The sequence below is a fragment of the Aptenodytes patagonicus genome, chromosome 1, assembly GCF_965638725.1.
Source record: "Aptenodytes patagonicus chromosome 1, bAptPat1.pri.cur, whole genome shotgun sequence".
Lineage (NCBI taxonomy): Eukaryota > Metazoa > Chordata > Aves > Sphenisciformes > Spheniscidae > Aptenodytes > Aptenodytes patagonicus.
In genome coordinates, this window is record NC_134949.1 from 134347032 (window position 1) to 134372390 (window position 25359).

Consider the following 25359-nt stretch of genomic DNA (forward strand, 5'->3'; position numbering starts at 1 on the left):
TGCAAATGATCTTATTTGCAGTATTTTGAAAGGGGGAAAATAAAAAGTTAAATGCTTAAAAATAAAATCCACAACCACATTAATGTTTTTCCAGGAAGTGTTAAAAATAGGGTTTGCTTTTATATTTATAAAAGGGATACAGTCAACTCATTCTTAAAATAATAATTAAAAAAAAACAAACCCAAGAAATCAAAAACCAAACCATGTCTAGTTTCTACACACTCTGTAGTGACTACTGTGAAGCAACCGATACAGATTGGGTATATTCTGTTGTTTGACAGGTATCTACCAAGTTACATGTTAGATGATCAGATGGTAGTGTTACCCCGAATGGGGGTCATTGTAAGGGCAGGGAAGGAGCAGTGCACATTACAGGAGTAGAAATGAAACTGGAGCTCTCAGTGAGGGATGGGGTCCTTCTAAGAACAAATATTCTCCAAAAGAGGTGAACTGCAGCAGGCATGGCCTTCAGGAATCAGGCTAGGCAGGCCAACAAAATGGATGGTGCTTCTGATATCAACATAGCTTTGTCCAAGCATTCCCAAGAGAGGTTAAAAACAAACAAACAAAAAGTCTAAAACTATACTAATGAAGCAAAAAAGTTTCCTATCTATACAGCAGTCTCTTCATTAAAAAAAATGTAAATATACAAATTCCAATGACATATAAAACAAAGTTGAAAATGTGAATGGGAAGAGACATGGGTAAAACAGGAAGACTGATGCTACAAAGAAATTGCAAAAACCATATGTACAAGACCCTGTTTTTCCTCGTATGTTATCGATTGTAATGCATGTTTAACAGCAGCAGTCGAGGATGTAGTTCCAGGCACTGGACTGCAGACTCAGCTCCTACTCAAGGGGGTTGACAGCCCCTTGAATTTCGGTCACCAAATGACACTTGATATACTGGTCTCCCGTGGCAAGAGGGGCAGTATCGCACTGTTTGTGTGAGCCTCTTCCGGATTCTGCTCCCTGTTAGTTTTTGTCTGCGGCCGCTGCCCGTTTATAAGTGTCATAGGGATGTTGCAGTAGGTATGCTGGTTACCTATTGAGGTAAGCGGCAGGGTGCCGGTAGGAGGTACATCGTATTCATAGCTTCGATAATAGTGTTTCTGGCGCATCTGTGAATGATATGTGTTATGAAAGGTGGACCGCAGGTCTGGATGGGCAGTGGCAAGAGCAGTGGAGGTGGCAGCAGCCATGGAAATTGCGGAGACTGTCTGCAGCTCCCCAAAGGGTCCCTGCTCACTGACATCTAAAACCTGCTCGTGTGTGATGGGTTCAATCCTCTTAAAAGGCATTTCGTACTGTAAACGTTTCCAGAACTTGGAATTCAACTTGTTGCATTTTGGTCCGTGCCATTTAATGACAGTGAGGAGCTTGATGGTATGTTTCAGGGCCTCGACCTCCTGGTAGTTCATAACTCCTCGTAGTTCACTGCATTCAATCAGTATCACTTTGATTTCGCCCGTGACTAACATGTTTCGAAGCCTTGTTTCCAGTTCAAAGATACTCCAGCCTCTTCTTACCACATAATTTGGAGTCATGACGATGATCAGTCGCTTGCTTTGGTCTACACATCTTGCCACGTCTTCAATGTAGGCTACAAAATAAGACAAGTGCTCAAAAATCAATCTAAGAAAACACTCTGCTCCCATAGACTGGGGAGAAACAACAGAAGCAAATCCCTGCTCTCAGAAGTGCTCACTGAAATATGCAAAAACATCACCTGCAAATGTGCCAGGTTGGCTTGCCAGGATGTGGTCCTGGGCAACCTGCTCTAGGTGGCTCTGCTTGAGCAGCGGGGTTGGACAAGATGACCTCCAGAGGTCCCTCCCTTCCAAACTCAACCATTCTGTGATCCTGCAAAACATTTATTCCCCCATGTGCTATGGATTGTGAGTGTTTGTTCATGGCTGTGGTTTTGTATCAATATCTATATCTTTATTGGAACAAGTGTGTCCATCAACATTTTTTCCTTTAAAAAGGCAAAGTCACCCAGGTAGGCAACAGAGCAGCAACTATGTGCTTCAAGGGCTCAGTCTCAAACCTAAGTGATACCCTAAAGTGTACTGTAAGGTTAGATTTTTGTTTTCCTTTCATGCCGCCACCACACACATTCACAAAAATGGTGTTGTCTCCTGCAAATTAATGTTTTGTTTGCTGTAGATTTCAAAAATACCCTATGCATATTATGTTTGATGTTGTGATTTGCCTATACCAAGCATCCTTTCTTCAGTAAAAGATACTGAACTTAGTAGCTGTCTATATGGTTACACTTAAGATATGAAGAATAAATACTACAGCAACTTACAAAAAATTACTGTACATAGGTTGGAATATGTGAAAGAAACATGAAAAAGATCTACTTGTACCAGTTGGAATCAATTCTAATTTTCAGTCTCTGAGAATGATCCAGTACCTCCACTATGCATTTACCTGCAGTGGACACTAACAGAATTCACTACTTTGCTCTGTTGCAGACGTTATTACTCAACCCTTGCCTTAGTCCAAACACAACTTTTTCTTTCCTATTTGAATTTCTGTAATAAATTCTTAGAATCATGGATATCTTTCCAGGCAAACTCTAAGGAACAGAAAACAAAGACTTCTGTATTCGTTCCTAGATATACAAGCTCTCAAAAATCTATGAAAAAACGTTAGTCTCATTCATTTCCTTTACTCGTGCATGCCCTTTCTGCACTGTCTCACCTTCAGTTACCAAAAAATAATCTTATCTGGGAAACACACATTAAGTATGTTTGGTGGCTTATCTTCATCATTCCCTAAGATGAGGGAGGAAAGATGACATTCTGAAGGAGTAGGCATAGAAACGATACCAAAACAATCACTGCAATCACTGCACTTGCTGTTTAGGAAACATACAAGCATAAAGACATGACTTACTTCCTGTGGGAATCAAATCTCTGTCTGGTATGAACAACTTGTATCCATAATGCTTTTCAAGCATATCTGGTAGGATCTCAAGAGCAAACCTTTCTTCTTCTCCAGTTTCTTGATTCCACTGGTCAGGATCCACTTTGGTATAGGATAGATATGCATCATAGTCTTTGTTGTCTAAGGAAAGAGAGGAAGAACGTAAGTTAGTTTATTAATTATTCTTGCAGATTTCCTAGATAATTCCCCAGGAATTATTTCTGAGAGAATTTCCTAGAAATAGGAAGTTGTTTAGATAAAATGGCAAACTTTCACCCAATCTCCAGATATGAATCCATTCACCTGTCCTATTTCACCTGGTAAAGGTAATCCTTATTTACAGAGATGCAAGGGAGAGGGGATCCATATCCATAGGCTGACATCAGTTTGCACATAAACATTTGTGTAAGGCTCTGTATGGAGGAAATCCATTCAACTGTGGGGTGACAGCTTGTGAGCACAGAAGAAAAAAGTCGCTGAAAAGAGTTTGAATTCTTCTCTAGCTTTAAAAGGGAAAAGAAAAGCATGGAAATACCTAAGCTAGTGTGCAATTGTCTCTGTTGCATAGTAAAAAAAATTCAGTCTTGCCAGATTTTTACTATAAATTTACGGCCTGGGGCTGAAATATTCTAAGCGTATGTGTATCTTTACTTGTAAATCTCATTGGTTTTCCAGGTCTGAAATTATTGCCAAGCTTAAATCTTTGCAGCATCAGCTCCTGATAATGCAGTTTAAATCTCTTAAATTCTATGTGCTTAAATTTGCAAATTTAATGTTGCATTAATGTACATTTTGTTAGTTAACAGTGTGTTATTTCATTTCAATATGAGAAATAAATATGCCTGTTTCTTAAATGTGCTTGGTGTGCCTACTTGAAAGACTGAATCAAAAGAGTTATCATTAATTTTCATTAGGAGGTCAATAATGCCAAGTGCTCTGGAACTAATTCAGTGAAATAAGAGGTCACGTTTTGACTTTTGTTGTGAAGAAAGCAGAAAAAAGTCAATGGCAAGAGTCATGAAATGTTAACAACCTTCTAAGTATCTCGACAACATTATGCACAGGCTATGGAGAATATCAGTTGCTTGTAAAAGAGATCTGATTGAATACTCAACTGTGTGTCGTAAGTAACATTATATTCCTTCAATGCTGACTTCAGTCATTTACCGAGCCACTCCTTTCCCCATTTTACACCTTCTGAGGAACGTGCATACTATGCTTATTAACATTTGCAGATGACAAAATTAAAATGGTAAAACTGTAACTACTTTCAAACTTACCAAACCCATGAAATGACCGTATGCTCGTTCTCTCCCCTGTACCCTTTTTGTGTGATATTATCATCTATTGGATTGTTATATCCACAGAAAACAAAACAAAACAAAGCAAACCAACAACAATAAAAAAGAAAAATAAGAAAAAGAGAAGTAGTGCTTTCTGTGTTTCTCTCTTTCCATTATTTTTCTTGGAGTATTTGTGAAACCGTGATCCTTCACAATAGACAAGCACCTAATGCCTTTGACAATGCCTTGAAATAACACTGAATGGATCAAGTATGAGATGGAGGGAGATTACATAGCAGGGTTTTGTTTCTACAGTAGGACAGTGTTAACCCGGCAACTGAGTTAACACACAGAGAGGTCAAGAGGTATGTGGGGAAATTACGACAACTGACAAAATGATGATGCGGTAATGCCATTTCCTGTTGTCACCTTAGTAATGGTCATAACCATAGTACATGCTTGAGAGCAGTGTTGCTCTGTTGAAAGTTTTTGAGTAAAGATGAGAATGTATCATTTCTCAAAGGGGTCATTAATAAGAAATAATGCAGTGTTCAAACTGTTTTAAAGGCTCAGAGTATTGTTTGTTAAGATACTTTGCACATTCTTACTTAGAGGGAAAATTATTCATGCTATGCCACTGTTTTCTTGCATATGTAAATATTGCATTAATGCATTTATTTGGAATATACATTTTTCATACCATGGAGGCTCCAGCATTTCCACTGACTACAACTGCATTATTCTGTATTGCAGGGAACATTTCTTTCCACCCTAGTTCCCTAGTTTTAATAGCATTTGAAGGGCTATGAATAGCCAGGATCTAGGGTATGTCTACACAGATGGTTCAGGCAATCATGAATTTATTCAAACCCCAGTCCAGCAAGATGTGTAGTCCAGTTTGGGAAACTGTTAGATGCATTAGCACAGTGGTTTTCCTGAGCTATTATACTCCCCATCTGCCAGTTATTTTTAACTTTGTTTCATGAAAAGTAAAAAGTTCAGTTTCCAGCAGAATTACCTTATGTGGCAATTTTGTTATCTGGTAGGCTGACATACTGGCATGAGCAGACAATTTGCAAAATGTGAAATGCCTGGGATGATCACATATGCCTTTGTTTTACTGATATGATATTTATGTGTTAGCCTGCTTTTAGTTAATTAAAATTATTTGGGTTACGCTGCCAACTCTGTGAAACATTTTAAGAACTACCGCAGGCAGATAGCTACGCAGCCATCAGAAGCTATCTTTTCTGTGATGTGATGAAAAAGCAATGGCATTATTTACTGTTTTCTCTAATTGTTATGGACAGTCAAAAAATGTAGAATTTCAATTGTAATGATAAATGGGAGAACTCATAAAATTGTTGAAATCTCCCATCTCTAGGAAAGTATTTAAACACACAGTAGATAACGTCTCTGCGTGAGGTTCTTCTCAGTTAAATGGCCCCACCTACTACTGCTTGTAATGGGTGGGACTGATGCCTACATTCTAAAGAACATTTCTGATCTTAATTCATGTTTTTTAATGTGTTGTCCCAACAGAATGAAAGGGAGCCTGAAGACATCCAGATCTTATGACTGAGTCAAACTCTGGAAGCTGGGGCTCGCATCTTGCCAGTCTGTTGGCCATGTCACATGAAAGCAGGAGGCTCTCGGCTTTGCCCTCAAGCCCTTTGCTCTCAGGCTTTTTTCCATGTAAGCCTTCCTTTGAGCAACACATCCAGGAGTCCTCAGACTCCCAGCAAGCATGCAGGAAGTCCATCACAGCTTTGTGTTTTCTTGACCATTCACTGGAACAGGTATTTTACCCGTGAAAATATTTGGTGTCAGCACTTCTGCTTTTTCTAAGAAAAAGACACTTCATCACAAAATTCCTGATCTGCTCCTAATCACAAATCAAGTCATAAAGGACTTTATATTACTACTTATATTATTATGTAGTATGATAATAACAGCTTTGGCTACACAATAAGTTCAGACACTGGCTAGATCTAATATACAGTGCCAGAAAAAAAGGGCAAAAATCCAAATTCAAAACAAACAAAGCTGGTGGAAAACAAAGATTTTCTTTAAAATGAGAATTTCCTTATTTCTCTTCATCAACAAACAATTAGGTCTTCTACCCAAGCATCCTTGGAATGAAAATGTGATTGATTGTTGCTTGCACTTTAACTTTAGATATAGATTATGCCATTTCAAAGATTTGTTTTTGTCAGGCTCCTGTGCATTAGCAATAAACTGGAATATAGTTACTCACTACCTGTTTCCTCCCACACTTAGGAAGAAAAATACCTGCTAATAACCAAAGGCAGGGATGTTGATCATTTCATCTGAAACTTTTTTCCTTTCTCATGGAGATTGAAAGCCATTATCTAGATATCCTTTTGTACCTGAAAGCACTCTTATTCCCTTAACCATTTCAGGATTCTTTTTCTAGAAACCTATCAGAGTAAGTTCATCTTGCATTGCCTCCAGGTATGTTGCAGAGCTGTATTACTTAATGGCTGTCCTTTAATTTAGTGAACACAGCTGAGTGTGACATACAATATCATGCAACAGCAATACTTTGAAACATTTTGGTATAGTAAGTTTCCTCTTCCCATTATTTGTGAATGGACAAGTAATCCTCCTCAGCTATGTGGTTTGTAGTTGCTTTCTGCTGCCTACAGGTAGTAGCTCTTCAACTCAACAGCCTCCATTTCTGTGAAGTTTTGTTATATCCATTAATTGAAAATAGTGAAACAAAACCTAAAGCAGACCTTGGATGGCCAAATTCAACCAGACTTGATGCAAAAAATTCTTTGTTATGGTACTGTAGACAACCATGAGAGCATGTGGAAGCTCTGGATTAGTTCATCACAATGGGGTCTAATACAGCCTGTGCTCAAGGTATGATGCACTCAGTACACAAATGTTTCAAAACCACTGGTACTGCAAGACTGCTCAAAATAGATTGTGAGGTACATACTTGACTAGTGTAAGCGCTACTTAGCAACAGCTAAAACATCGGTGTGTTATCAACATTATTCTCATCCTAAATCCAAAATACAGCACTGTACCAGCTACTAAGAAGAAAATTAACTCTATCCTGTGTGACATACAATATCATGCAACAGCAATACTTTGAAACATTTTGGTATAGTAAGTTTCCTCTTCCCATTATTTGTAATAGTAAGAGGAGCTGTGTCATGGAGCTGTGCTCAGCCACAGGTCTGACAAAAGCTACAGGTCTTAGGGGTTGTCCTGGTTTCAGCAGGGATAGAGTTAATTTCCTTCCTAGTAGCTGGTACAGTGCTGTGTGTTGGATTTAGGATGAGAACAATGTTGATAACACACCGATGGTTTAGCTGTTGCTAAGTAGTGCTTACACTAGTCAAGGACTTTCCAGCTTCCCATGCTCTGCCGACTGAGAAGGCTGGAGGGGCACAAGAAGCTGGGAGGGGGCACAGCCAGGACAGCTGACCCAAACTGGCCCAAGGGACATTCCATACCGTGTGACGTCATGCTCAGTACATAAACTGGGGAAAGCTGGCTGGGGGGCCGCTGCTTGGGGACTGGCTGGGCATCGGTCGGCGGGTGGTGAGCAATTGCATTGTGCATCACTTGCTTTGTGTATTATTATTATTATTATTATTATTATTATTATTATTATTATATTTTATTTCAATTATTAAACTGTTTTTATCTCAACCCACGAGTTTTCTCACTTCTACTCTTCCAGTTCTGTCCCCCATCCCACCAGGGAGGGGGGGGGAGTGAGCGAGCAGCTGTGTGGTGCTCAGTTGCTGACTGAGGTTAAACCACAGCAGGGGTAAACGTTGAGGGTGAAATCCCAACTTCATTAATAACACATGAAACATTACTCCATTTAGCGGCCCAGGATTTTAGCCAAAACACGCGTTGCATCATTGCAACATGCATTCTTTAATGCTGTCCATCCTTTTGGTACTCATCCAATTGTAGAATATGTTATCATACTCCCTGTAACTTTCTACAGTGTTAATCCAGCAGAAGCGATATAAAATTTTAGGGGATGAAGTTGCAAATGCTGCTTGTTATTCCAAGGATGTGCTCAGCAGCAGTCACTTAAAGGCTCAATGTAAGCATAAAATGAAACCCAGACTCTATATGCATCTACTTTGTCACATGCAAATGGGATCTTTGGGTAAGTAAATTGCTATCAGACATCTAAGAACTCATCTGTATGCATGCTCTTTTAACAGCTACACATGAAAAAATGGTAAGCTGGTGCCTAGAGAAAGACAGATAAAATTTCCTCTTCTACAGGGACCAGCAAACAGATTCAACTTTGAATTTGTATTATAGATGTACATGTTTTCTAACGATTTCCATGTTGCACTCCAAGAAGCCAGCAGTTTGGGCCTTTGAGGTTTTATTAATCCTTAAACATCACAGATATTTCTGCTAATGGGGGACAGAAAAATTATGTGGATGAAAAATTGAAAATTAAAAAAAAACCTTCATAGAGTCAGGTTTTTTCTTATCAGCCATGTTCAAGCAGATGACAAACTCTGATTTTCAGCTGGCATGATACGTTTTAGCACAAGACAGATTAATAGATCAAAGCAAAGAGAAATCCCACAATGTCATATTTCATAGTGAATCTTATTTTAATGAAGCTATAAGACCTAGACACCAGGGTCAACCCACACCTCTGTGCATCCTGAAATCCTCCAGAGTAATTAGCAGTGCCTTCAGAAACATTCAGCGCACTGAAGGCAGCTGACCACGCGCAGGCTGCTCCACAGCTCAGTGTAGCTGGTAACACATCTGGCTTCAGCAGATCTTCCATTTCTATATCAATAGTGAACCGGACAGCTGATTCCCCTCCATCACCAGAGCACATGCCAGCCTAGTAAAGACTCAGATGCTCATTACAGGAATCTAGAAGCAATGTGCTGATTTAACTCGGAGTTTCGCGATTTCAAGTAGGGTTCTTAGAAATGACAGATCCTCCCAGTGCTGCAGGTGGTTGGAGTCAAGCCGATGCAGGAGGCTTTCCTCTTTAAAAAACGTGCTGTGTTCAGGAAAGGTTGCAAAGTACTGGGCTTTAAAAATTTACCAGAGACTGTAGTTGCTACAAAATTGTAATGACTATGACATTTCATAATCTGTTTCATTATTTGTGGGGACATATTTAATGTACACATTGCAATAGTGTTCATCACCCTTAATGTAATGAAAAATGTAATTTAAATGCTTATTTGAGTAAAATGCCAAAATCCTAAGTCTTTCAAAATGCTTATACTTTTCCTCACACTATTTACTGTTGCTTATGAAGCTCACCTTAACATTTTCTTTTATTTTTAAATGTCAAGCCCTTTTAATGTTAATAAAGATTAAGAATTACAAACACTGGCTTTTTCCATGGCAAAGTATTAGTTAAGTGTAGCATTCCTAACGATAGTTCATATCCTTGTGCAGAGTGGGTAATGGTGAATTGGAGGGAGGTTTTGTAAATGCAACACTGGGGAAGAGGTTAAAGAAATGTAACCAATTCTAAATAGGTTCTGGAGTATTCTCAGCACAACAAAGACCAGAAAAAAAAAAGTCCTCTGTCCCTAGTAGGCACATTTATAAAAATATTAAAGCAATGGACGTGTGTTTCTTTTCCCCCTTTTTTCCCCTTTTTTCCCCTTTTTTCCCTTCTTTTTTTTTTTCCCCATTAAGCCATATTGAATTTTGGAAGCCTAAAGAACATGAAAAAAGAAAAGGAATACCAATTTTAAAGTTGATTTTATAAGAACATTTATGAAAACCCCAGATATCAATGCTGCATTTGACATTTCTTGAAAATTATGAGTGATTCCTGGCAGATAAAAATTCAGCCAAAAATTAATACAATGACGTGATTTGAAGTGCAAAATGAATTCTCTCTGTAAGCTATATTTTCCCTGGTTTTCTATAATTACAGCTAAAATTTGTCATTTATAGATACATAAGATAGAATATTACTTATTTAAACTGAATAACCTATCATTAAAGTTAATTTTTTCTCTTATATTTAGTCTGATTTTGTATTCCTAGCTAAATGAAAAGTGCATCTCAAATGTTTCTCAGTCATTCTCATTAACATGAAAGTTCAAATTTATTACTACTACTGAAGACATTCTATTTTCAATATAAAAAAATTATGAAGCAGTAATCTTAGAACTTGCTCTTGACAGATATGAAAACTCAGAAGTCCTTATAAGAGTTTCAGACTATTAAAAAATTACAAAAGTTAAAAGATGGTGATAGAAATTATTCTCTTGGTTGCTATGAATTATTTGCATGTCAAACACCAAACTAAGAAAAAACATATTATTAGTAGATATTGAAAGACTGAATGGTAACTACTTAGCTGGAAACATAGCATAGCATAGTAGTTATCTGTGAAAGACTGGAAGAAACTAGGTACTATCTAAAAAAGGAGAAAGTAGGAAGAGGCACTAATAAAAAGTGTCATGTAAGCTCTGAAAACGGAAGAATATAATTTGTTTCTATACTAAAGAAAATTCTTAAATAAAAAGTGTCAAGAAGTGATGCTCTCATTATGGTCCTAATTCAACAAAGCAACTAGTTACCTGTATAAAATATGTGCTTAATTTTATGTATATCCCTTAGTTCTGTTGATCTTAGTGACAGTATTTGTATCCTATCATTGGGTTAAGTGTTTTGAAAACTGGAGGTAAGACAGCCTTGATCTAGGCAAAAGCAGTGAAAGGTTAAGTAAATCATTATAGATATAAAAAAAATCAGATGTCAATATGCTGCGTTCATCTCACCAACCTCGGAAATCTGCAATGTGCTTTGGCCTTTGATAAAAAAGCTTCAAAGCTTAGAACCATTTGACAGAGCTGCTGGCTGAGGAACAGGACATATCTCAGTCTTCATTGATTTATATATGGTAGTCTTTTTTTTTTTTATTTTACATCTGGACTTTCTAACCTATAACAATCTTTTAGTTTGGAATCTAAAGATGTTCTTGCTGATATTGTTATTTTATTTTTTAATATATATATTACGCATGTACCTCAGATGTTACAAAATAGGAAGAAAGAAAAAAACAGGAATTTTTCTTTGAATTAGTAAGTTTCAAGGACACAATCTAGAAAATCCCATATTCAGTGGAGACATAAATGGAGATTTTATTGTTTGAAGTGCATTTCAGATGTAAATAAACAGCATAAACAAGAAGAGTTAAGAGAAGAAGTTCTCCAACAATAAAATTGTAATTAAATAAGAGGAAAATCCCTTTTTGTAACCAGTAGTATTTGGAAAGCTGAAAGCTGCATTTTTCTAAAGGTGATTTTAATAGAATTTGAAATTGATAATCATAAAACAGGATTTCTTATTGCCACAATTTACCAATAGCCAATTAGAATACATACGCAGTGGTGAGGCTGCTATTGCAAACTTATTCTATGGGTCCCCAGGGAAGATTTTGTAATTGCAAAGTTACTAACTTCAGCAGTAATTTCAATCTAGCTATACCTGCATAGCATAATCATTAACACAAGTGCTTTGGTGGTGCCTAAACCATTGGTAAAAGTTATATTTGCAAGTTAGCAACTAAGTCACACTGAAACAAGAATCTCAAAGCGTTGCCTTTCCTGTAAACCTGCGTAAGAGGTTTACTGGGATGAAACCCAGGAAACCATTAAGAAGTATATCTTACCTGCTCTTGTCTTGTACAGTGAATAAGATATTATCTGGGTAATCCCATAGGTCTGTCTGTGAACCCTGCTAGTCTTTTGCAGCTAAATACTAGTAAGGACAAAAATCATGATTACCTAAGGAATCCCAGGTGCAACAGACTTTAAAGCAGAAGCTGTTTCGTCAATCTCCTAATTTGAACATTGATTTGCTTCCCCTCAGCAAGGAGTAGAAACTCATCGCTTAAGAAAGTGCAACAACACAGCCAAGAAACAGCCACTATAGATGTCATGTACCAAATCCAAACAAGATTTCCTGAATTTAGAGAGCTCAGCAGTGACACACTTTAATCACGTTACGAGCACTCTGTTTTATTTCAGCGATGTGGAGGGGGGGAAAAATAAAAGCAGCAACCTGCAGAACTGAAAGTGAAACCCAGAGGAAGTCCCCAGCCCTGGCTCCCAGTGCCTTCCCTGCTTGCACCCCAGCTGCACAGAGGCTGCGTCTTCCCTCAATTCAGCAAGGTTTCCTTGGCAAGGAAAGCTGACAATAAGATCGCGGACACCACGGAGAGCTCCTGTCCAACATTGTAGAAACAGCTGATGGGACATAAAGGCACCAAGGGCCATTGTGAAGGTCATCGTATCAGCTGCTAAGCAAAGCTCTCACTTTCTAGTTATCAGCTGCCTACAGGTTTTCTTTTTTGTTCTTGAACCTAAAGCTTGACTTCTCGTCAGCCTAGCTGTGAGAAAGGGTATTTATGTAAATTACATTAGAAAACTATTTACAGCACATTTGTTCAGTCTTTCTCTTTAATTGCTACTTTTTTATTCTTATCAATTTTAATGCCAGCCTCTTAATGTAAAATTTCTTCTTTTTTATGATAGTATTCACCCCTTGCTTATTAATTCCTTCATACAAAAACTTCCAGCAATTTAAATGGTTGCTAATGTACCCAGGTAATGGTAGGAGCTGGTGCCTGCAGACTGTTTCTATTGCTAACTGTACCATACGCTCTTTTCTCTGAAACTGGAATCTGGAATATAAACACATACATAAGTTCATGATTTTGAGTAATTTTGCCTATCTGACTATGTCCAATGGTTTTCAGCCTGTCATCCGTAGACTTCTGGATTAATCCTCAGTGTATCTTAAAGCTGGCACACAGACACCTGCACATCTACTGGAAACTCTCAGGTCTTGAAATGTCAAGCAAAAGTTGAAAATAGCTGTTTTGGTGACTTTGAGCCTCCTGGCCACTTTAAGGCAGCATCATAAATGGTGCTGCTTAGATAAGTGATCTGACTCCCCTCTCTCTGCCCTCACTGTGTCTGCTGTGGCTGTCATGCCTGGGGACAGATCCTTGCATGATTTGATGAGCAGGAGCAGTCTCACAAAGGAGAAAGTTGTCCCAGGTAAAATCCTGGGAAAATTTCTATGGATTTTAGGGAGCCTGGAAGTCAGCTCATGTGTAGGCAAAGAGCAGATTTCGATACAGTGGTAATATCTCTTCTGATACAAACAGCCTTTTAAGGTCACAGAGTGCAAGGTAGAAAGAAGTCAGGCCATGTGTGGACCACAGGTACTTTTAATTGTTACTCTTCTCTGTTAGTTAAAGTACGATACTTAGTTTGTTCATCATGTCAATTAAAAACTGGGAAAGGCAGCAAGAGGAGAGCCTTGGAAAATAAAAATACATACAGTGACTGCTAAAACACTCCTCAGAGGATGAATGTGGTATAAAATCTCTTGTGTTGGAGCTAAATGTACAGCAAAATAAAAGAAATCATCACTTCTGAAAGTGGCTTTCACTAATAATGTGTTAGTCCTTAAAGTGCACTTTATGGACAAGGCTTTTTAAAATAAGCTTTTAAATTTAGACCTGCAAACCTAAAAAAAAGTTGCCTGACATTTAACAATGATCAGCCCTCAGAAGTTCCCAGTCAAGCATCTATTTCTGAAATTTTTGTTGTTTTCAGAATAATACCAGCCATTTCTTTGTTTGCATAGCACTTCAAGGTATCATCTTCATCGTGTATGTGGAGAGATCTCGAACAGAAATTCTCCACTTAAACAGATTTGGGAGTTTCTGACCACCAAATTGGTAGGGGTGAGTTATATCTCCGAGACACAAGGTCATGCCAAACTCCTGCAGGTGAGAAAACTACTGCTTTGCCAAGGGTCAGAGTGTTTTTCTTGGCCCTGTGCTCCAGCTCCCAGGGGGATCTATCAGATGTTCACAGTGAGGTCCCCTGACTAAACACCGGCACGTTGTGTTGCTCCATGCCAAAGGACATAACACGGTGTCCGTCACACAGTGCCCCGGTGTGGAGTTAGCTCCCAGGTGGCTGGAAAGCACGGGCACAGAGTGGGAGGAAAAGCGGTAAAACGTGAGCTGGATTTGATTATATTCTAATTTAGTAGGAAAGGCAGGGAATTAACCATGAAAACAAAAAAGGGGTCTTCAATGCCTGTTCCCAGGAGACAATAAAGGCAAGACTGAGCTAAAGTGTTTGTAGGAGAGAGAAAAAAACAGGAGAGTCTAGCCTCCAGGATGAGAGAGAAATGGGAAATTCAAAGCTGCAAGTTAGAGAAATGAGGAATCAGCAGCTGTGATCACTTGCTTAATTTGCAGTACCCTTACAGAAAGTAATAAATTAAGTTGCATTAGCTGTAAGGGTTAAATACTTTGTTTTCAAATATTTCTCACAATTTACCCATGCCTCCCACAGAAATGTATACGTTAGTCTGAGAAAAACTGATGTGTCTAAGGTTTGGAAAGGAAAAAGTAATTGTGATGAGATTTGACATCCTGAAGGGCTTGTTCTCTGATCAGGGAAGAAATGAAGTTTAAAAGAGATTTTCAACTGAAAATTTTAATTGGACCTCACTTTTAAAGTGTTTCAAATCCTCTCTGGGTACAATATAGTGCACACAAAAAAAGCCTGTGATATTTTGATGTTTGCTTATCTACACGCTGTCCCAAAGTATGACAGAACATGGTGTAAATTATGAATAGCACGTGGGCGTTCTGCTGTTGCACTGCAGGAGATGCGGTTAGAAGAAGATTTTAGAGTTCAGCATTTTGTGTCTGTCAGTGACAAACTAAGCCAAAGGAAAGGATCTGAATGTATGTCTGCAATTTATTCCTGCACAAGCCGTGGCTTGGTCTTCTGTGGGGCATTTTCTCTCTATCTTCTTGCTTTTGCAAGAGTGTAAGTGAAAGAGACTAAAAAGTCCAGCTGCAGTAACTTCATTGGCACAATGGGTTTTATCCATGTTGCTAGTATATTGAATACAATAGAAGCTACAGGTTTCCATTAGGAAACTGCAAGTAGTATTTTTCTTCCTATATTACTGCAGTTAAACACCCAAGCTATCAGTGTTTGCTTTGATCATCTAAGGAGAATCCATGCCTTATCTTCTTTAACAGTTAACTTTGCTCAGAAGGATAAACTGAATGGATATTGGTTTTCCTCCTTTTGAATCCCAGAACAGTATCCTTTAGAGGTCACTTTTTTGTTGTTTAAAATGTGTGATTAAAGTATTGTTGTTCCCAGGTGATCAATGATGGGAGGAGAGAGAGGCAAGCATGTAACACCTGGTAGAGTAAGTTTGTAAATGAACTGGAATGATTTGAGATAACAATAAATGACAGCTGTAAAAGTAAGAATTACTGATACTGAGAAAGAAAACATTAAATTGCATCCATTTAAACAATTATTAATTAAACTATTTCTGCATAGTATAATATGACTATTATAACATTCACACAATTCAAACAAGTAAGCATGTCCATTTAAACTTGGGGCTGCTTTGTGGAGAAGAGAGGATCTCAGCTCCTGAAAAAAAAAAGATGTCTGCCAAAATCCTCCATGAGTCACAGTCCCTCCGGGCCTCAGTTTCCTCCTCTGTAAAATAAGTAGAATAACCTGATTTTTTCACCCACTGAGCTGCTATATTAATGCATTCTTTTTTGTAAATCCAGTAGAAAGATACAAAATGTTCTAATATTCTTGGGCTTGTTGTGCTGAGCATTTTCTATTTTGAATCCTTGTGCATTTTTAGATAGGAGGCAGAAGTGGGTCATTCCCTGGTGATCTTATTATGGAAGTCTTTCCCTTATATAAGGACCTCTAATTCTGCTGCAGCTCTTCTCCCTTACTGGTGGCAGATTTGGCCAGCACTTGTTTATCAGTATGTATTTATTTTAATATGTCACAGTGGCTTTTGCCCACGGGCTATTACCTTGAACTGTAAAATAACTTTTATTAGAATTTCAGTAAAAAAGAAGGTCCTGTCGCCAAAGACGTAATGGCAGCACAAAACATCAGGAACTCTGACCCAAGAAACCAAACCTAATTAATCAGAACCTGCAGCTCAACCCAGTTTGCTGTTCAGCAGCAGTTTTGATTAGTAGGGCTAGAGGAAAAGACGACCTTTTTCTTCAGTCCTTAAAAAGAGAAGAAAAGAAAATGCATGTATACATTTGACACAAGCCGGTACTTTTGTTTAGGCTGGGTGTCCTTGAATCACAGAACAACTTTAACGACCATTAGCCTGTCTCTCAGTGATTAAGTAAATGAACTCAAGAAAATGAACTGCTGGGTACATTCCCAAACACTGGGTAAAGTTTATTGAAACTGATCAGTTTAAACAAGCAGTAAATTGAGATTCACTTCAACCTGTACCTATTTGGCGAATACAATTAGGGAAGACACTCCCTAGCTTATGGAGAAGTGAAGCTGGCTTTCAGTACTGACAGGAAGTGAAAATCTTTAATGTGTTCGTAATTTACATTCAGTGTCAGGAATAAAAATCTAAAAGACATGGGTGTCTTCTGGAGCTCCAGAGAGCAGCACGTACATCAGCTCAGCAATCACTGCTGCTAATGTGCTGTATAAGGAATGCATATTCAAGTCAGTGCCTAATGCAGTGAGAAATAAAAATTGCAGTTGTTAACGCATCTTGAACTGAGATGAAATTTGGGCCTTGGTGGAGGGGAATAAAAGACGGGCATACTTAGAAAGCAGGAAATGTACTAAGAAGCTGTCTTACCTCCATCTAGTTCTTCAGCTCCAAAATGATTCCTGTAGAAGAGCATAATCTCTATCTTGTAACACTTGTAGATAGTCACTAAACAAACAAGCAGCAGCAGAATAGCACCAAGCCCACCAGCAAGCTCAACTGTGTACATCAGCTCTGCAAAGAATTACAAAACGCAGTAACAACCACATTCCAAACCAGAAAAAGATTAGCAGCAGATCTCGCACTTGTGTTAAACATTAAAATAAAATAATGAATGATGGGTTATTTATGTATTTATTTTGTTATAAGGCCCTTGAAGAAATACCTAATTAATAGATTTTTTTTTTCCTTTAATAAAATAGTTTTTCCTCTGGTGCACCATCTGAATTGCTCATATAAAAAATAACAATTGCTGGGTATGTGTGTGTGTATGAGTATGTGCATATATAAAAGAGATATTTGATAACTTTCTTCCTTCTCTCTCTCTGTAGATAGATCACAGTTTGCTTTACACAGATAAATGTTGACATTCCACTTACAATGAAAGCAGAGGTGAATGTCTCTTTCTTGGGGACTCTAATGCAAACACAGCTCCTCCCTTATTCCACACACAAATAAGATGAGTTTCAGTCTACTGGATAAGATTACACTAAGGATTTGATTTTTTTTTTCCAAAATAAAAATAAGAATAAAACAAGCAAAAACTTGAGAGATGTGAAGACAAATTATCCAAGGAACCCCACAGCTTCGCATCTCAGTTATGTGTTAATATCTTTGACCCAGTTTCCCAATGATCTGCAGTTCATCTTTATACTCCCCTTTCCCCCAGTGGGGTTGGCTTATGTGTAGCCACAGCAAACCACCCCGATTTGTCCGTGTTGACATTTCTATTCAGACTGTGACCCCCTGGTGTCTTTGCTGCACTCTGCCACTGGAGACTCACAAGGTGGATTGAGATCCTCGCCATGTAGCTCCGTTCTGAGGACAGGGACTCTGGTCAAATGTGGCCACAACTGTCTACAACCAGCAGTATCCTCAGTGGGGCCACTAATGAGTGCATAAGTAATATACCATCATGGACTTTCACGCCGCCAGTCTTAACCATTGCATGCTCAAGGAAGCTCACACAGTTACGTGTCATCCATTTTGTTGTTACTTTTCATTTGCTTATTGACTGAAAACTGGCAATGTTAAAAAAGAAGGGTGGGAGGAGGAAGAGCGTTACTAACAATGTTGCAATTTGACATGAGTAATAAATGGCATATCTTAAGACCATCCATACTTTTCCAATATCACTCAGTTTTGAGGAATGTCAGGAAATCAAATCTTGGAAATCCAAGGTATACAGTTTGCTTCATAAAAATCTGTGCTGGAGAAAGCTCAGTTCTGTGTTACTTTCACAGTGTCCTCTTCCAGTGGGCAGCTTCTGTCTGAGTGAAGGAGGGTAGCCCTGAAGTAACCTTTTTGTGTGTGTGTGTGGTTATGTAGCTATGTTACTCCAGCATAATACAATTCAATTAGAGAAATAAAAGGTTAGAGGAAAAAGTGACAATTCCATTTATTTTGACTGCGTCTACTGAGAATCACACACCTTTTTATTATTTTGAGACAACTGTAAGAAGATTTCATTGCTCTCTAGAAGACACTAAAAGTGTGATAAAATAAAATAAAAAGGCATTTATATTCCATGTCATTCTCTCTAAAACTGTGCTGGAAACTCCTTTGTGTTAGATATTTTTAAGACCGGCATGGTTATTTCAGACTTTCAACAATTTTCTGGTCCAGAAAGGAGAATGTTATTAAAAACACCCTACAAAAAAATGTTTGCATAGACAAGTAATACAGTATTTTAGAATATAAATGGAAATGGAAATTACTCTGCACTGGCTTACTATACCCTCTTTATCATTTTGTAGTACAGGTGATGCAGCTGTTCAATGGTAACTAGAAGAAAGGCTTTAATATTTTGGGTTGCTAGGCACAAAATGCTCTATTTATGTACCTGCTGTTATGACTCATTAAAGGCAAGGCAAAACTTTACAACTGGAAAACAAAAGTTTTTCCTAAATTAACGATTTTGAGATTAAATAGAAAAAAATAACTGCAGGTAGTCATCTGTTCTCTGTGCATGAAATCAGACTAATGCACTGCATCATTTTTGCCATCAGAGTCCCTCTTAGTTATCTTTTTCCCCATATAATAATTCAAGATTATGCCTATATTTTTACTTCAATAAAGTCTATCTGAACACACATGAAATTGTCCTAAATTAGGCAACCAAAGCAAACAACAAAATTCTCTAAGTCACCCTGAAACTTACTAGAAATTGCCTTTTTATGTGCTGCTGCCGAGCCCATCGTGATCACTTAGCACACGGATAAGGTAGTTCTTTCTTAAACAGATTTGTTTGCAAAGTAAGTTTCATGCTCTATCCATCTAGCATAGCAAGCTTGTATTTTTCTCCATGCTGGACAATGTCTATCAGCACACATTCGCTCTCTGTCTTGGGTGCTATTTGTCAGGGTCCGGAGGCAGAGAGGAGCAGTGATTAGCCTGGCAGACGGCTGCATCCTTACACCCAGCTCTGTGAACGCCTGAGCTAACCCCCAAAGTGCTGGAAGTGGGACAGCCGCATCTGTGCAGCGCCACGGAAGGTGGGACAGATTGGCCTGGGCACAACGCCACACCAAGCTGATTGCTTTCAGGCCTTGACTTAGTGTTTCTGCAGGATGCTAAATGGTGCCCCACAGGGGCACTGGCTGGCTTTGAGCTGCCGCAGAGATTTCATGAACAGCGTTACCCTGTGTTGCGCTGAACTGAAAGTGTGAGGAGCGGAAGGCTTGGTCCTGCCTCTGCTGTCAGCCCCTCGGGTGACTGAAGCCATTTCACATTTCTGTGCCTCGGTTTCCCCTATGTGAATTGGGGAGGGCGCATCTGGCTCCTTCGTAGGAGGGGTTACTCCTGAAAGGTGCTCTGCGAATGCCAAGGGTGTTGGTGACGTGTACATCAACAATGCCATAGTGACCGTTAAAGCTAAGTTAAAGTGTAACAGCAAGATTAGAGTGTAAGGCTATCTTCACAATAACAATTTTTTCTACTGCTTTATTCTGCCTTTTGCATTGCAATTTGAGCACAGTTGCTGCAGCAGGCATTACACTCCCTTTGAAGAGTGATCTGTTTTTCCTGCTGAAATTCAAGTTTCCTGTAGTGGCTCCACGCTAAAAAGATTCAATTTCAGCACAATTCCACATCAGAGGGGAGAGACAAAAAGTGCAAACCTTTTAAAACCTATTTAGTCTCTGTGTTATGTTGCTCAAATTACAGACCTGGCCCTCCTTAAGGAGCTGAGGCTGAATGTAGAAAATAGTAGAGGAAAATTACTCGGCTAACCCTTAGGGGACAGGCATTCTGTTAAACACAACAAATGAGCGAGTGCCAGGGAGTTACATCCAGAAGCGCAGCAATCATTTAGTTACAGGCAATTAAAAATAGTCCTCCAGTAGCACAGGAACAGTTCTACTCCAAGGGAAAATACATTGATTACTGCTGCAGTAGTAGATTGGTTTCTGAATAAATAGCTTCAATTTAAAACAAGATTTGTTACAAGCATTTTGACCAATGGCTACAATTTTTTTTCCTTATCAGGAAGCTTTGGCCAAGCAACCCAGTGAAAGAGACGGCTAATTAAAACAAAGCACGCATCCTCTCCAAATATCTGGCACAATATGGCTGGTAATAAACACACTCGTTTTATACTGATTCTATCCTAATTATTAGGCATATTTGTAGGATATGTCTTTGATCTTCACCTGGCTTTAATATTTGATAAACTTCCTTTTGTTGTGTCATGCAGGTAAGTCACTTATTGTAGCTGGAGTTGTAACAAGAAAGTAAATAAAAGGGTGCCTTCAACGATTCATATCTTTTGACTTATATGACATGCTTCAGGGACTTTACATTTAATGATCTGTGATAATTTAAAATTAATCTTATTCTATTCATTAGTCCACATACAGCTGAGCTACTAAGAAAAATTATATTTCAAACATTCTTTTTTTGTGATTCATAACTCTTCGAGGACATGTGATTTATAGCTGTGTATTCAATTTCTGAGCCTTTTTCAAAATCCAATTACAGTCTATCTAAGGTTTCAATTTTGCAATCACTTACGCAGATTGCTTAACTTCATGGACTATAAGTAATCCCTCTGAAGTCAACAGGACTATTCACAGAGCTTCAGGTTAGCACATACATAAATCTTTGCAACTTTGTGGCCTAAACTCATTTCCATTCTCTGCTTGTCTTGGACGATTTAACTCAGAAAACTACAAGGTTTGGTTAGAGACAGTTCCCAGTTTGTCTAGGTATACTTTCACAGACTTCAATTGTTAAATGAAACATAAAGGTAATGAATATAATTTGGAAGGGGAGCGGTTGAAGACAATACTAAAGGTCTCGTGATGACACCTGAGAGAAGGTAAAGAAGGCAAATACTGACAACCAACACAAGACTGATGCGCCATAACATGAAGCTTTGGTTATAAACAGGTGTGTTTCTTCTAAAGGAAGAAGGAGGCTGGCTAACACAGGAATACTTGTCTGAGTGTCATTTCAGACATCAGCAGCAAACAGTAGGCAGGGCTTAGGTTAGAAAGAAAGAAACAAACCCGTACTCACAGTATAAAAAAGGAGAAGTATGTGCTTTTTTCCTCTTTTTTTTCCCCCTGCTTAATACAGTATTCATTATGGCATGGCTGTAAAACAATTTATCTTTCTGAAGTATAACGTATGGAACCACAGCTTTATACAGCATATGCATATCCAATATGCATATATATATATCTCTCTATAAAAATAAAATCTATTCTCTACTTTTTAGGATTTTTTGTTTGTTTGTTTCAACGTGCCAAACAAAATCTGTTTGTATTTAAGGTACCTAGGTGGCCTTATGGGTACTGTTGTGAATAATTACTGATGGATACTGTAGGACGATAATACTTCTGATACCAGTAGAAACAGATTTGGGATGTTCATTAGCTTGATTATGAAATCATTTCTTAGCACAAAGTATATGCTTTCTGCCAGCATAGGCCACGCATGCCTGTAGAAGTCTGCAGAGTTGACTTAAGGTGGCTAAATTTAGTTACAGTTTTTAATATGGTTTCCAATGCAGCAGTTTCATTTTATTTGTTAGAACTATTGAGACCTAGTTATCTCACTTTATTTTTAGATCAATATATACTATATATTCCCGATTCATCTATGAAAAACAACTAGTCAAGTTCGGGATTATATGTACATACATATATGTGTGTGCAAATACAAATATAGCAGGTAGCTTATCTGAGCCTTGGTGCTGTTGGATTTCTCAGTGATATTAGAATAAAGATAGTAAATTGTTATAATAAAAGTATATTCTTACTGATGACATTTTTATTTCTTCTGAGAAGTGCAGGATACCTGTTCCCAGCAGGAGAATAATTACACTGACTGTCTCCAAGAGTATGTTAGCTCAAAAGAGGATAAGGTTGAAAAAAATATAGATGCTGCAATGTTACTGAAGTTTACTACATTTAAATACAGAACACTGCATTTTAAAGGCAGTTTATACTTCAGGTTGAAGGAAAAAAATCGTCATGGTGCGGAATTGCATTAATCTCTGGTTAGCTTCCCCAAATAAATGAATTGTGCATGGCTTAAAACCTTACTGATTAGGACAGCTTCTATTTGCTTATTGCACTACAGAAATCAGACAGCCCACACAATTACTTCTTTTAGATCTTCTGAAAGAAATGAATGTAAGAAGCACTGGGAGGTGCTAAAACATGGGGAAAAATAGAGTACCAAGTTCCAAGGATGCAAGATCATAAAACATACTGTTTACATTTTTTCTGATGATAGCATTAATGAATAATTTAGCTCTGCATGGATTATGGGAACAGTTTGTGACATTTTATTTTAAAATATTTTCATCCTTGCCAATCAAGGTTAGAATTGCACTTAGACATTATATAAAGAGAAGAACTATGATAAAAGTGGTACAAAAACTGTTTTAAAAAAGAATCTGTTAAACAAACCAACTTGTTTGACACTTTGTCAGAGGAAACTTAGATTTAGGCACATGCTAAATAATCTGACTAACCTTTTTACTGGAAATGTCTTAGTCCAATTTTCTAAAGGATGTGAAAAACCTTACTGATGAAGAAAATGGTGTTATGAAGAGTTTCTGTCAGGCAGTAGTCTTTAGTATTCTACCAATTTACTGATTTTTAGATGAGATCGAGTGTAAAAAGAACAGTCACTTTTGGTTAGGTTTGGGACAGGAAAGGAGGCGATATTTGACTTTTGGTCCTATGTCATAAACCTCTTGCGCGACTGAACCTTTGCAGTGCCCAGCACAGTGACAACCTTAAGGCTTCTTCAATGGCCATAGGGGGATGAAAAATCAATTCCCATCAAATCAAATCCAATTTCAAATCCAATTCTAAAACCTGGTGAGGAACTCGGGAAAGCTTTTCCTGCAATGCAGAATGAAAACTGAATGCTTTATACACTGGAAGATATACATGTGTAAGGTCTTAACTGACCAAGTGGGTCAGAGTTTTACAACAGTTTTGCTTCCACTGAGACTCGGGGATTTGCTGGAATGTTCAAGTAATTAGGACCAATTAACAGAATTTGAAATATAAAACTCATTGCTCTCATATCTCACATGATGAGCTCCCATTCAGAAATTTCAGAAGCATCGTGAAGCTTTATGGCAAAGGGAACTATAACACCTGCAGTTTCCTTGCAGAGGTTAGAAAAGAAATTTCTCTTTTAAGTTCTTTTTTTCTCTTTTAAGTCTTAATTGTCACTCATCACTACTACTGTGTGAAATTGTGTCCTAGTGACTGAAAATGCTCATGAGATCAAAAACTTAACTTATTCAAGTCCTTAAGTAATAAAACAGATTTACAGTATTACATGAATGACACTGTAATTTAAGGTGCTCGTCAGCAATTCTGTTATCATTAATAACCATATCAAAAAAAATTAGAATTGCTTGCTATTCAGAATTTGCTATTAAATTGTACAGGAAATATTAATATGATGTTTATGCATTAATAAATGATGAGTCAGATGCATTTCCTATAGGAAATATTAACTTGTTTCTTTTTCAAACATACATTCTCATGGGCAATTTCAAACAGAATAAGGCTCTTCCTCTAAACAATTTATTTCAGTGAAAGTCTTTCTTTGTCCCAACAGAAAAAAAGTTGGTTTAACCATCCCTCATTAGCTTGCAGTCAACAAGACCTATATATGCCCATTGAGAACACCTATGACAGAGGAAAACAAACCCAAAATGTAAAAGAGGCCCAGGACAGGAAATTAGCACTGAGAAAATGGGAAGAAAAGGAAGGAGGTACTTTGAAAAAAAATGCATAAAATTTGTTACCTGCTCTTAGTTCTGGTGTCTGTCCCATGAAAAATACAGGCATATTATTAAGCTTTTAAAATAATATCAATAACAAAAAAAATAATGCCAAGATAGAATTTGAGATTATTTTTGCTTTAGAGTTTTAGTTGCAGACATGCAGACAAGAATTTCCACAAAAATAATCACATAATTAGATAATAATCTGTATTTCCAACATAGTCTATGATTAAATGAGACTACAAAGGCTTTGATCCAGCATGAAAGTCATACTTTTCAATACATAACATTGTAGAAGAGCATTCTTTCTCCTTAGGTATTACATTTTTATCTACTACATTGATAGATACTGGGCTTGTCTTCTTGAATTAAAAAACCTGTGAAAAAAAGAGAATTATAGTATGTGATCCACCCCTTATATCATCTGCAGTATGTGGTCTGTCTTTAATAAATTTGTGCTTAGCTGCTGTCACTACCACTCTCAAAATTAATTTCTAGAAGGTTCCTCTACCTGTAACTGCTACAGATGATCGATGATAGCTATCACCAATAAGTAACAAAATCAGCCTTAGATTATAACAAGTAGATTTTTTTTTGCTCACACAAAAGAGAAAATAACTTGATTATTGTAAAGGTGATAGAAAGAGATTTGGCCAACAGCTGGAGAAAGGGAATGAAAGTTAAATCTCCTGGGTTCTAATCCCTCTCTTTTTCTGATTATTTTTGGACAAATTTTGTAGGAATGGACCAGAAAAGGAAACAGCATCTGCATTGTCATGCTTAAAACGCTCTACTGCCTTTAGCTCTGAGTTAAATGCTCCCTATGCACAACGTCTGAGGAATGTCTAAAAATGGTTAGCCAGCCGCACAAAAACGTAGATCATGGGTTTTCTCCACTGGCAGTCAGAAACTAAAAGAAGCTCAGGGGAAAATGGGAGCTCAGCTCCCCGAGATGCAGAGTGCTGGCATCTGGGCTAGAGGGAGGTGCCGGGGACCCCAGCTTTCTCCTGGTGCTGGATACCCAAACTGG

The 25359-nt window shown here is 37.9% G+C and overlaps 1 protein-coding gene across 1 annotated transcript in view; it reads right to left on the reverse strand.

Annotated features, from left to right (window-relative positions):
* Positions 1–665: 665 nt before the first annotated feature.
* The window catches only part of IL1RAPL1 (interleukin 1 receptor accessory protein like 1), a 771820-nt gene continuing 747126 nt past the window's right edge, over positions 666–25359 (reverse strand). The window contains exons 9-11 of the mRNA XM_076355950.1: positions 16940–17083; positions 2910–3080; positions 666–1605 (exon numbers count right to left, since the gene is read on the reverse strand). Coding sequence (XP_076212065.1) covers positions 887–1605; positions 2910–3080; positions 16940–17083 — 1034 coding nt within the window. The 3' untranslated portion in view covers positions 666–886. The remainder of the gene's footprint in view (positions 1606–2909; positions 3081–16939; positions 17084–25359) is intronic.